At 49.4% G+C, this 12,392-nt stretch overlaps 1 protein-coding gene across 3 annotated transcripts in view; it reads right to left on the bottom strand.

The window, feature by feature from the left end:
* Positions 1-12,392, bottom strand: part of SEC14L5 (SEC14 like lipid binding 5) — a 60,725-nt gene extending 48,333 nt beyond the window's left edge. For all 3 annotated transcript variants that reach the window (XM_054454888.2, XM_054454889.2, XM_054454887.2), the window contains exons 1-2: positions 12,145-12,392; positions 11,317-11,430 (exon numbers count right to left, since the gene is read on the bottom strand). In XM_054454888.2, the coding sequence (XP_054310863.2) occupies positions 11,317-11,379 (63 nt within the window). In that variant the 5' untranslated portion in view covers positions 11,380-11,430; positions 12,145-12,392. The remainder of the gene's footprint in view (positions 1-11,316; positions 11,431-12,144) is intronic.

The following is a 12,392-nucleotide window of genomic DNA, read 5'->3' as shown; positions in this document are numbered from 1 at the left end:
GTGAGGACTCACCCTCAGAACGCCTGGCCTCTCCGGCACTGGGAGAACGTCAGCCCGTGCCACCCATGTGTGCACAAACCCACTGCAGAGTCTCACCCACGTGTCAGGAGCGGGGCCCAGGGACTCCTAGGATTAGCTGGTGCCCCTGATGGCTCCGGGAGGGCAGATGTGACTTAGCGAGGCCAGCCCACAGCAGCTTGACATTTACATGGTATGTCAGGACCTTGCGCAGAGGGGAAACGCTATTTTAAATTTTCCAAGTGTCTCAGGAATGCCTCCAGACCTCCAACGCCTCTGCCTCCTGGCCGCTGACAACGCTGCCAGCCACTTTATAACTTGCACTGGGGTCCAATTAAGCTAGTTCACTTCTATGAGAGACAAGTTCCGCCCCATTGGCCTTTGCATAGCCTAAACCCTTCCCAACACCCCCCACCTCCCCACTCCCTGCTTCCCCGCAACTCTCAGCCTGGCTGGCTCAAATGACCCTCCTGTGGCCTCCAGTGGGTCCTTCTTTGTGTTCCTACAATGCCCTGTTCTTCCCCATGACGAATGGCTCTACATGGCATTTGTCTGTCACCCCCTCCCCCAATACACTATACTGGGGGCTGCATAAGGGCAGGAACCACATCAAAAGAACCAGACGGGCCAGGTGCAGTGGCTCACGCCTGTAATCCCAACACTGAGGGGCAGTCAGTTCACTTGAGCCCAGCAGTTCAAGACCAGCCTGGACAACATGGTAAAAACCCGTCTCTACAAAAGATACAAACATTAGCCTGGTGTGGTTGTGCATGCCTGTAGTCCCAGCTACTTGGGAGACTGAGGTGGGAGAATCGCGAGAGCCTGCAAGGTCGAGGCTGCAGTGAGCTGTGATCATGCCACTGCACCCCAGCCTGGGTGACAACCTGAGACCTGTCTCAAAAAAAAAAAAAAAAGAAAAAGAAAAGAAAAAGAACCAGACAAAACAGACACAGCCTTTTCTTCCTGGAGCTTCCCTTAATGAAAAATACCCATATAAACAAGGAAACAAGGAAACAAATGAACAGAATAACAATGCATTTCAAAAAGTACTAGATCAGGCTGGGCACAGTGGCTCACACCTGTAATCCCAGCACTTTGGGAGGCCAAGGTGGGTGGATCACCTGAGGTCAGGAGTTCAAGACCAGCCTGACCAACGTGGTGAAACCCCATCTCTGCTAAAAATGCTAAAATTAGCCGAGCATGGTGGCAGGCGCCTGTAATCCCATCTACTTGGGAAGCTAAGGCAGGAGAATCGCTTGAACCTGGGAGGCGGAGGTTGCCATGCGCAAGATGACACCATTGCATTCCAGCCTGGGCAACAGAGCAAGACTCTGTCTCAAAAAAAAAAAAAAAAGTACTAGATCAGTGAACATTTGAGCCTCTGACATTGGAGAAAAAAAGAAGTACTAGGAATCCACCTAGCACAGCCTTCAGCACAGAGCAGAAACTCAAAAAATATTTGTGGAATGCACACATGCATGAATGCATAAATAAATGCACACAGAAATGAATGAATGAGGGCCTTACACTTATTTCAGGGCCCTCTGAAATCAGAAGACAACTTTGCAGGGCAGTGGATCACCTCTGTTCTCCCAGCCCAAATCAGAGCAGCACTCAAGGTAGAAAACATTGCTTGCCTTAATCTGTTAGCAACAGGATCAGATGACGGGCTCCAGGGAGCTAATTTAAACTCATTTAAATAAGGCCCCTGCCGCTTTGTTAAAACTACATCCGTAACAGCGAATCCAACTGTAACTGCTTTTGGCCTAAGCCACACAAATTTACCTTCACAGGCTGCTTCTTATTAATAACACATTGGCTAAATTACAAGCTGTTTATCAATACAACAAGGCCAGGTCTTTAAATATTTTAACACGTAATTGCTGAAGGACAGAACCTTACCTCCATAACCCTTCCTCCACAGGAAAAGCCTTTTGCTTAGGAAGTTCTACTCCAAGCCATCTTCCTTATTTAGGTTTGCAAAACAGAGGTGACCTGAAGCTGCTGGGCTTGGGGCCCCACAGGAACACCTGGGCAGTGGCTGGACAAAAGGGGACCAGGCCATTCCTAAAGCCACAGTACTGCTGCTGGTGCACAAATGTTTATGGAAAGTCAAGGCCAGGTACAGGGGCTCACATCTGTGATCCCAGCACTTTGGGAGACCAAGGCAGGAGGATGGCTTGAGCCCAGGAATTTCGGACTAGCATGGGTAACATAGGGAGAGCTCACCTCTACAAAAATATTTTTTAAAATTAGCCAGGTGCGGCCAGGCGCTGTGGCTCACGCCTGTAACCCTAACACTTTGGGAGGCCTGGGCAGGTGGATCACCTGAGGTCGGGAGTTCGAGACCAGTCTGACCAATATGGAGAAACCCCGTCTCTGCTAAAAATACCAAAATTAGCCTGGCGTGGTGGTGCATGCCTGTAATCCCAGCTACTCAGGAGGCTGAGGTAGGAGAATTGCTTGAACGTGGGAGGCAGAGGTTTCAGTGAGCTGAGATCATGCCACTGCACTCCAGCCTGGGCAACAAGAGCGAAACTTCGTCTCAAAAAAAAAATTAGCCAGGTGTGGTGGTGAACACCTGTGGTCTCAGCTATTTAGAAGGCTGAGGTGGGAGGATCACTTGACCCCCAGGAGGTCAAGGCTGCACTGAGCCATGATTGCACCACTGCACTCCAGCTTGAGTAACAGAGCAAGCCCCGTCTCAAAAAAGAAATAAAATAAAATAAAATAGAGAGGGAGAAAGGGAAGGGAAGGGGAGGGGAGGGGAGGGGAAGGGAGGGGAAGGGAGGGGAGGGATGAAGGAAGGAAAGAAAGAAAGGAAGGAAGGAAGGAAGGAAGGAGGCCAGGTGTGGTCATGCCTGTAATCGCAGCACTTTGGGAGGCCGAGGTAGGTAGATCACCTGAGGTCAGGAGTTGGAGACCAGCCTGGCCAACATGGTGAAACCCCATCTCTACTAAAAATACAAAAATCAGCCGGGCATGGTGGCGGGCACCTGTAATCCCAGCTACTCAGGAGGCTGAGGTGGGAGAATCGCTTGACCCTGGGAGGTGGAAGCTTCAATGAGCCAAGACTGCACCACTGCACTCTAGCCTGGGCGACAGAGCAACACTGTGTCAAAAAAAAAAACAAAGGGAAAGAAAGGTCAGAGCCAGAATCCGGAAAGTCTGGCTGTGAGCTCTGGCTGTGGGGTCAGATTCGCTGAGTTTAAATCCCAGCTGTGAAATGTAACCCCTAAAATAGATATGTTGAAGTCCTAAGCCCTGGTACCTGTGAATGTGACCTCATTTGGACATTTGGAGAATGGGTCTTTACAAGCAATCAAGTTGGAGCGAGGCCACTGGAGTGTCCTTATAAATCCAGTATGACTGGTGTCCTTATAAAATAGGGAAATCTGGACACAGTGAGTCACCATGTGACGACTGGGGTTCTGCTGCCCCAAGTCAAGGAACTATCCGAGGCTGGGAAAGAGGCCAGGGGCAGATCCCCTTCTAGAGCAGCCAGAGGGAGTGTGGGCCTGCCCACACCTTGAATTCAGGCTTCCAGCCTCCAGAACAGTGAGGCAATGAACTTACGTTGTTCTAAGTCACCCGGTTTGTGGCTCTGTGGGACCATAAACACTGGTCACTGAGGGACAGTCTCCTGGACCTTGCTGAGCCTCAGTTTCCTCTTCTGCTACAGATCGGGCTGTTATAATTGACCTGCCTCTGAGCTGGCCTAAAGGGCTGGCCACAGGTACCGTTGAATAAACACTCCCGGACTTGGCCGGTGTGCCAGGGACCAGGGCCTGCAGGCTTGGGCTGTGTTCTCCCTTGCAGGGTCCCAAAGGGGTAAAGGCATCCTGATGGTAACTGCCTCCGCTGGGACCATGCACTTGGCCCAGATGCCACCTCAGTAACTTCAGATCCTCCATCCAGCTCTGAAAAATGGTAGAGCTCATAGTCGGGGTGTAAATTCTGGGGCTGAACTGCCTGAAGTTGAGTCCCCACCTGCTACATGTTTGCTTTGGAGCCTTGGATAAGCCTCTCCTTAGTCTCCTCCTCTGTCGAATGGGCTGCCCACAGAACTCATCTCATGGGGTGGCTATAAGGAATTAATAAGTGAATAGACTCAGAGCAGTGTCTGGGGCCCGGCGCAGTGGCTCATGCCTGTAATCCCAGCATTTTGGGAGGCTGAGTCGGGTGATTACCTGAGGTCAGGAGTTCAAGACCAGCCTAGCCAACATAATGAAACCCTGTCTCTACTAAAAATACAAAAATTTAGCTGGGCATGGTGGGGGGCACTTGTAGTCCCAGCTACTCAGGAGGCTGAGGCAGGAGAATCACTTGAACCCGGGAGGTGAATGTTGCAGTGAGCCGAGACCATGCCACTGCATTCCAGCCTGGGTGACAGAGCAAGACTCCATCTCAAAAAAAATAAAAATAAAAAGAGGCCGGGCGCGGTGGCTCACGCCTGTAATCCCAGCACTTTGGGAGGCAGAGGAGGGTGGATTACGAGGTCAGGAGATCGAGACCATCCTGGCTAACACAGTAAAACCCCGTCTCTACTAAAAAATAGAAAAAATTAGCCAGGCATGGTGGCAGAACTTCAGTGCTGTGTATGGGTTTGTTAAATATTTTTAACATTTTTTAAATTGTTTTTAATTTTATTTTTTGAGGCAGGGTCTCACTCTGTTGCCCAGGCTGGAGTGCAGTAGCACCATCACAGCTCACCGCAGCCTTAATCTCCTGGGCTCAAGTGATCCTCCTGCCTCAGTTTCCCAAGTAGCTGGGACTGCAGGTGTGCACCATCACACCCAGCTAATTATTTTATTTTTGGTAGAGATGGGGTCTCCCTGTGTTGCCCAGGCTGGTCTCAAACTCCTCAGCTCAAGCAATCCTCCTGCTTCAGCCTCCTAAAGTGCTGGGATTACAGGGGTGAGCCACCACAACTGGCCTTCAATAAAATTTAAAATAGAATCTTCAAAAACCCATTGAATAACCAGTACCATTCACAACAGAGATTTCTTTTTTTTTTTTTTTTGAGATGGAGTCTCGCTCTGTCACCCAGGCTGGAGTGCAGTGGCGCTATCTCTGCACTCCACCTCCCGGGTTCATGCCATTCTCCTGCCTCAGCCTCCCGAGTAGCTGGGACTACAGGCGCCCGCCACCACGCCCAACTAATTTTTTCTATTTTTAGTAGAGGTGGGGTTTCGCCGCGTTAGCCAAGACGGTCTCAATCTCCTGACCTCGTAATCCACCCTCCTTAGCCTCCCAAAGTGCTGGGATTACAGGCGTGAGCCACCGCGCCCGACCAACAACAGAGATTTATTTGGAAAGAATATGTTCATACAAAAACTTGTGCATATTTATAGCAGCACTATTTATAATAGTCCCCCCAAATTGAGAACAACTTAAATATCCATCAACTAATGAATGATAAAGAAAATGTGGTATATTCATACACAGTGAAGTATTTATTTAGCCATAAAAACAAGGCAGAATCTATGCATGCTAAGATGTGGGTGAACCTTAAAAATATTGTACGCTCAGGTGTCTTCTTATCACCAGACACATTCAAGATGTATACGTTAAAGACATATAGTTTTTTATGTGTCAATCACACCTCAATCAGGTAGTTTTAAAAATATATATTATAGTGGCCGGGCGCAGTGGCTCACACCTGTAATCCTAGCACTTTGGGAGGCCAAGGTGGGCAGATCACTTGGGGCCAGGAGTTCAAGACCAGCCTGACCAACACGGTGAAACCCCCCATCGCTACTAAAAATACAAACATTAGCCGGGCGTGGTGGTGGGCATCTGTAATCCCAGCTACTACGGAGGCTGAGACAGGAGAATCTGTTCAGCCTGGGAGACAAAGGTTGCAGTGAGCCAACATCAGGCCACTGCACCCCAGCCTGGGTGACAGTGAGACCCCATATCGAAAAAAGAAGAAGAGGCGGGGCACAGTGGCTCACGCCTGTAATCCCAGCACTTTGGGAGGCTGAAGCGGGCAGATCACCTGAGGTCGGGAGTGAAGAAGAATTGGGGAATGTGCTGAGGCCTCGAGCAGGGATAGAGCCTGTGGGTCTGGTTCTTTTTTTTTTTTTTTTTTTTGAGATGGGGTCTCACTCTGTCACTCAGGCTGCAGTGCAATGGCACGATCTCGGCTCACTGCAACCTGTCTCCCAGGTTCAAGAGATTCTCCTGCCTCAGCCTCCCGACTAGCTGGGATTACAGGCATGTGCCACCACACCTAGGTAATTTTGTATTTTTAGTGGAGACGGGGTTTCTCCATGTTGGTCAGGATGGTCTTGATCTCCAAACCTCACGATCCACCTGCCTCGGCCTCCCAAAGTGCTGGGATTACAGGTTTGAGCCACTATGCCCAGCCCTAGTTCTTTATCACCCACTTGAGAAAAGAGACAAATAACCTAGACTCGACTCACAATGGGCTGGGCAGAGCATGGCCTTTGGGACTCAGGCAACCTGAGACACATGGCCTTTGTGTCCTCTATGCAAGGACCTCCACAAAGACACCACCACCCCACACACCTTCTGGGACCCGGGCATTCAAAGGACTGACAGACCCTCTCCAACACTGGATACTCCAGCTGCCTCCATTGTCTTAATTGTTCTTCTCTGTTTACCAAGATAATAAAAGCTCATTGTTTTGAACCCAATGATACAGAATGCTATCAAGAAAGAAAGGAAGACTGGGCGCAGTGGCTCATGCCTATAATCCCAGCCCTTTGGGAGGCCAAAGTGGGAGGATCACTTGAGCCCAGGAGTTCAAGACCAGGCTGGGCAACATAGTGAGACCTCATTTCTATAAAAGTATATATAAATTTTTATATATTAGAATTTAAAAACTAACCGGTCATGGTGGTGCATGCTTGTACTCCCAGCTAAGGCTGTACTCTGGAGACTAAGGCAGGAGGATGGCTTAAGCCCAGGAGTTCAAGGCTTCAGTGAGCCATGATTGCATCACTGCACTCCAACCTCAGCAACAGAGCAAGACTCTGTCTCAAAAAGAAAGAAAAAAGGGAGCAAAAGCCTGGGCCTGGTGGCTCGCGCCTCTAATCCCAGCGCTTTGGGAGGCCAAGGCAGGCGGATCGCTTGAGGTCAGGAGTTCAAGACCAGTCTGGCCAGCATGGTGAAATCCCGTCTCTACTAAAAATACAAAAATGAGTTGAGTGTGGTAGCACATGCCTGTAATCTCAGCTACTCAGGGGGCTGAAGCAAGAGAATCACTTGAACCCAGAAGGCGGAGGTTGCAGTCAGCCAAGATCATGCCACTGCACTCCAACCTAGATGACAGAGCGAATGAGACTCCGTCTTAAAAAAAAAAAAAAATAGTTGGGAGGAGGAAAGATCCCCTAGAATCCTTCCCTTTAGAAGCAAAATTCATGGGAAGGAATTTGGAGAGAAATCTCCGTTTATTTGACTAGATAAATTTTTGAAGTGAGAGTATTAATTTTTAAAAACGTTTAAAGCCAGGTCTAGAAAGGTTACCTCAAAGCACAATTTTGTAATCAATTACTCAAGCCCAATTTCAGTCATTTGTGTCATTGTCAGTGGACTTTTGAAGAAGCCAGGGGTATTTTGATTCTGAAGTCAGTTTTGTTAAACAGAAAAACTGAAAGGCCAGCTTTTCTGGTCACTCGGATACAGTGAAAATAGCCGAGTTCATCTGAAACTTCCCCGGCATCTGACCCAATCTGAGGGCAAGTGTTTAACTGAGAAACAAAGACGAACATTAAGCATAGAAAACCCCTTTTGTGCCTCCACAGTGTGCAAGTTATGTTGAGTTATGCAGCTATTTTGGGGACAATAATGTTTTGTAAACAGTCGGCAAAGTGGCTTTGTTGGCAGTGTTGCTGTGGCTTGGGACCATTTCACAGACAAGGACTGTATGGAAGATAGAATGACATGGTTGTGGCAGTCCCTTTGAAAAATACAAATGACTTAAATTAAGGCAGGTACAGATAAGGAAGATTATTATTATTATTTTTTTTTTTTTTTTGAGACAGATTTTCACTCTTCCCCCAGGCTGGAGTGCAATGGCACAATCTCGGCTTCCTGCAACCTCCACCTCCCAGGTTTAAGTGATTCTCCTGTCTCAGCCTCCTGAATAGCTGGGATTACAGGTGCTTGCCACCACGCCCAGCTAATTCTTATATTTTTAGTAGAGACAAGGTTTCACCATGTTGGCCAAGCTGGTCTCGAACTCCTGACCTCAGGTGGTCCGCCCGCCTTGGCCTCCCAAAGTGTTGGGATTACAGGCATTGGCCACCGTACCTGGCCCCAGATAATAAAGATTTGAAAGCCTTTTTTTCACTCTACCCACAGGTGTCAGTACCTGGAGACTCAACAGCGAAGGGAGTAAATGGAGCCCTGCCTTCATTTGTGGAACATGAAGCTTACAAAATATGTTTAACATACCCAATAAAGGCAATGCGAGTGCGTTACTAGTCCTATTCATATAGTTTTTCTGTTGTTTTTGTTTTCTTTTTTCTTTTCTTTTTTTTTTTTTTTGAGACAGAATCTTGCTTTGTTGCCCAGGTTCAAGTGCAGGACTGTGTGTCCAGTCCTGTCTTATTCTATGAATAAGCGCCCAGCTCCCATTTTCTTTATTTGTGAAATGGGGATGACTATATACGCCTCATAAGGTTGTCATGAAGATGAAAAGTGATTGTGTGTGTGTGTGTCTGTTTGCCTCGCACAGGGCCCAGTCCTACCAAGTGACAATAAGTGGTTGATAAACATAAATAATCACTCTTAATTTAAGGCTCTGGCAGCTCACACGTTCTAAGACCCAAGCACTTGCTCATTCATTCATAAGAAGAGAGAAACTGTCCCCACCCTTCTTTGACAGTCCAGGGACCCATGGTTCTCTGCCATGAAGCTGAGACACATTAACTACAGGATGGAAAACCATCGACTGCATATGGTTAATAAATTCCAACTTAATTTGTCATGTTTAGGGTTCTCAAAAGTATTTACAATCATTGCACTTGAAAATAAGCCATGCCCATGAATGTAGCACTTAAGGCTATGTGAATAGGGGCCGGATGCAGTGGGTCACCCCTGTAATCCCAGCACTTTGGGAGGCCGAGGCTGGTGGATCACTTGATGTCAGGAGTTTGAGACCAGCCTGGCCAACATGATGAAACCCCGTCTCTACTAAAAATACAAAAATTACCAGGGCGTGGTGGTGTGCGTCTGTAATCTCAGCTACTCAGGAGGCTGAGGCACAAGAATGGCTTGAACCTGGGAGGCGGAGGTTGCAGTGAGCCAAGATGGTGCCACTGAACTCCAGTCTGGGCAATAGAGTGAGACTCAGTCTCGAAAAAATAAAAGAAAATGGGGCTCAGAAAAGTTCAGCAACTTTTGTTGTTGTTGTTGTTGTTGTTGTTTTTGAGACAGAGTCTCACACTGTCACCCATGCTGGAGTGTCGCGGCGCAATCTCGGCTCTCTGCAACCTCTGCCTCCTGGGTTCAAAAGATTCTCCTGCTTCAGCCTCCCAAGTAGCTGGGACTACAGGTGCACGCCACCACACCCGGCTAATTTTTTTTGTATTTTTAGTAGAGTTGGGGTTTCACCGTGTTAGACAGGATTGTCTCAATCTCCTGAACTTGTGATCCACCCACCTCGGCCTCCCAAAGCGCTGGGATTACAGGCGTGAGCCACTGCACCCGGCTTAAGTTCAGCAACTTTCTAAAAACATACAACCAGAGCATGGCAGAGCACAGCAGAACCCTAAAGCATCTGAATTCACATCCCTGGATCTCTTCACCATCCCCTGGTGTTCCACTTCCATTACACAGAAGCAAAGTCACACAGCCACTTACAAAAACAGTAACAATCATAGCTGGATCTCAGTGAGCATTTGATCTGCGTCAGCCCTGTACTGGGAGCTTTATACACATTGATTCATTTAATCCACAGCATGACACCAGGATTTGGAAGCCAGGAGATTCCCATTTTGGTGATGGGGAGTGGAGGCTCATGAAGATGAAGTGACTTGCCCCACAGTCACTCAGCTAGTCAATTGGGGAGCTGGAATATGACACTAAGCCAGTGCCTACCTCTTTGCTGTCCTAGAACCATCTGCCTGTAACAGCACAAAGTATGTGGATGATTTTGGTGATGCTTTTAAATCCTCTGTGTGACAATAAACATATATGCATGTAGATTCATAGAATAAGACAGGACTGGACACACAGACACACACAGACACCAAGAGATATGAAAGTCCCTGGATAGAAGGCTGGGGTTAAGCAGTCAGTGCTGGGGTGGGACAGACGGGGGTGGATGCTAATGTTTCTTACACTTTCAATACATTAATTTACAAGACTTCGGTGTAATAACAGCAACAGCATATTTTGTGAGCTCCTACTGTGTGCCCAGCACACAGCCAGGAGCACCAAGAATTATCTCATTGACTCCTCCCCGCAACCTCGTAGCATTGTCCCCCTGTTACTGAGCAGGGAAGTGAAGTGTTGAGAGGCAGAGGGATGGAGCCAAGAAGGAATTCCACGTCCACCTATGTCCAGCTCCTGCCCCCAGGGTGCAAAGACCAGGGGCCAAGGATCTTTGGGGGCCAAGGACCTGGCAGCCAATTCTAGGCCTCCAACTGACTTGCTGCACAACACAGAGTACATCACAAAGCAAACCTACCCACTCATTCTCTCTCTCGTCCCGGTGTCAGCTTCCTTGAAGGGGAGGGAAGGGGGTCTGTGAGCAGAAGGAGGGCTCTGTGGTCAAATGTGAGGTTCTAGAGTCTCCTCTGTGGGGATCTGAGCCCCGACTCCACCTCTGCGTAGATACAGAACTTGGTGTCATCCCTTCACCTGTCAAAGCCTCAGTTTCATGGAGGTTAAATGGGAATAATAACAGCTATCAGGAATTGGAAGAAACATCATCTGTTAAGACAGTGCTGTAAACATTCAATAAACAGCTGTTGTCATTATCACCACCATCCCATTTAGCACTATGATATGCCATTATATGAAATGACAGCAGTGGCTTGGCCCCTGATACCTTTGTTTTCTATCTGGAGAGTCTAAAGTAAGGGAGCAGGTCAGCTTTAACAAGAAGAAGGAAGAAAGACTTTGTGTTTTGGTCACTGGGCCGAGGATAGGATGGTTGGACAGAGGGGTCACTGGTTAGAAGTTAAACCCACCAGGTCAGCTGAGTAGCTCACTAATTCCTTCTGATCTGGGAGTCTAAGGAGCTCCGTCTTCCTCCCGCCATAGCTGATCTCAAGTCCCTCCAACTGTCACATGGGGGCCCAAGAATCAGGAGTCACTCACCGCCATGACCAGCTCAAACGGGTACTTGTAGACTCGGACAGGAGACTGGTATCTCTGAACCATGTTCACCCTGGAGCACCAGTGGAGGTCACCAGGCAGGGGTGTGCACGGAGCCTGGGGCGAGGGGTGACTGGTGAGGTTGCAGCTCCCACCTCGGGAAGCAGGGACGCCACCCACCAAGTGTAAGGGGCAGCCCCTGGCCACACCCACACAGCTCCCCAGCCTTCAAATTGAGAAGGCTGATATTACCCCAAATTACTCCAGGCCAAGCCCCAACAGCTTCCCTGTCATTAGCCATGACCCCAGACCACGCTCAGCCTTCCAAGAGCAGTCAGCACCCCCAAACTTTCCTCTACCCCCACGCCTTCACACTGAGGGCCCCCAGAAGCCTCACTGCCACCCACACAGACACACACACATTTGCAATTCTTTCACTCCCACGGTTCTCTTCACGCATGCACCCCGCAGCTTGCCACAGACTTGCTGGCCTACAGCCCACCCCCAGGTCTCCTTGCACCTGCCCTCCCATTTTCCTCCCAGATACCCTGACATACACACACAGCCTTCACATTTCACAGGCACTGTCTCTATCACACACATGTACACACGCAGGTTTCCCTCCCACACGGGACTGCTTTTGCACACGCCTCCAACTTTGCACACACACCCTGAAACACGCACCTGCCCAACTCCACGCACACAATTCCCCTGGTGTGCACAGACGTGCACACACGCACACACACTCGTGCGCACATGCACACACACGTACACACACGTAGAGGTACTCGCACCACGCATGCACACACAGGTCCCCGCAGCTTTGCTCACCCTCGCCCTCGGGAGCCTTCGGGAATGCAGCCTAGGGGAAGTGCCCTGGAAGCCCTCCTGGCTCGGAAGCTGAGCGCTTACGGGCTCCCGCGCCCGCCCGACCTGGAGCGCAGCGCCTGAGGCGGGGCCCGATCGCGGCTCGCTAGCCTGGTGTGTCCCGCCTTGAACACCCTGCGGCCAGGACAGCTGTGGAAGGCCGGAGGGGCGGGAGCGAGACCTGCCGGGCCGAGAGAGCTCCAGGACCCGGG

The sequence above is a fragment of the Pongo pygmaeus genome, chromosome 18 (assembly GCF_028885625.2).
Source record: "Pongo pygmaeus isolate AG05252 chromosome 18, NHGRI_mPonPyg2-v2.0_pri, whole genome shotgun sequence".
NCBI classification, from domain to species: domain Eukaryota; kingdom Metazoa; phylum Chordata; class Mammalia; order Primates; family Hominidae; genus Pongo; species Pongo pygmaeus.
The sequence above is the reverse complement of the archived record's forward strand: the minus strand, read 5'-3'. Positions and strand labels throughout refer to the sequence as shown.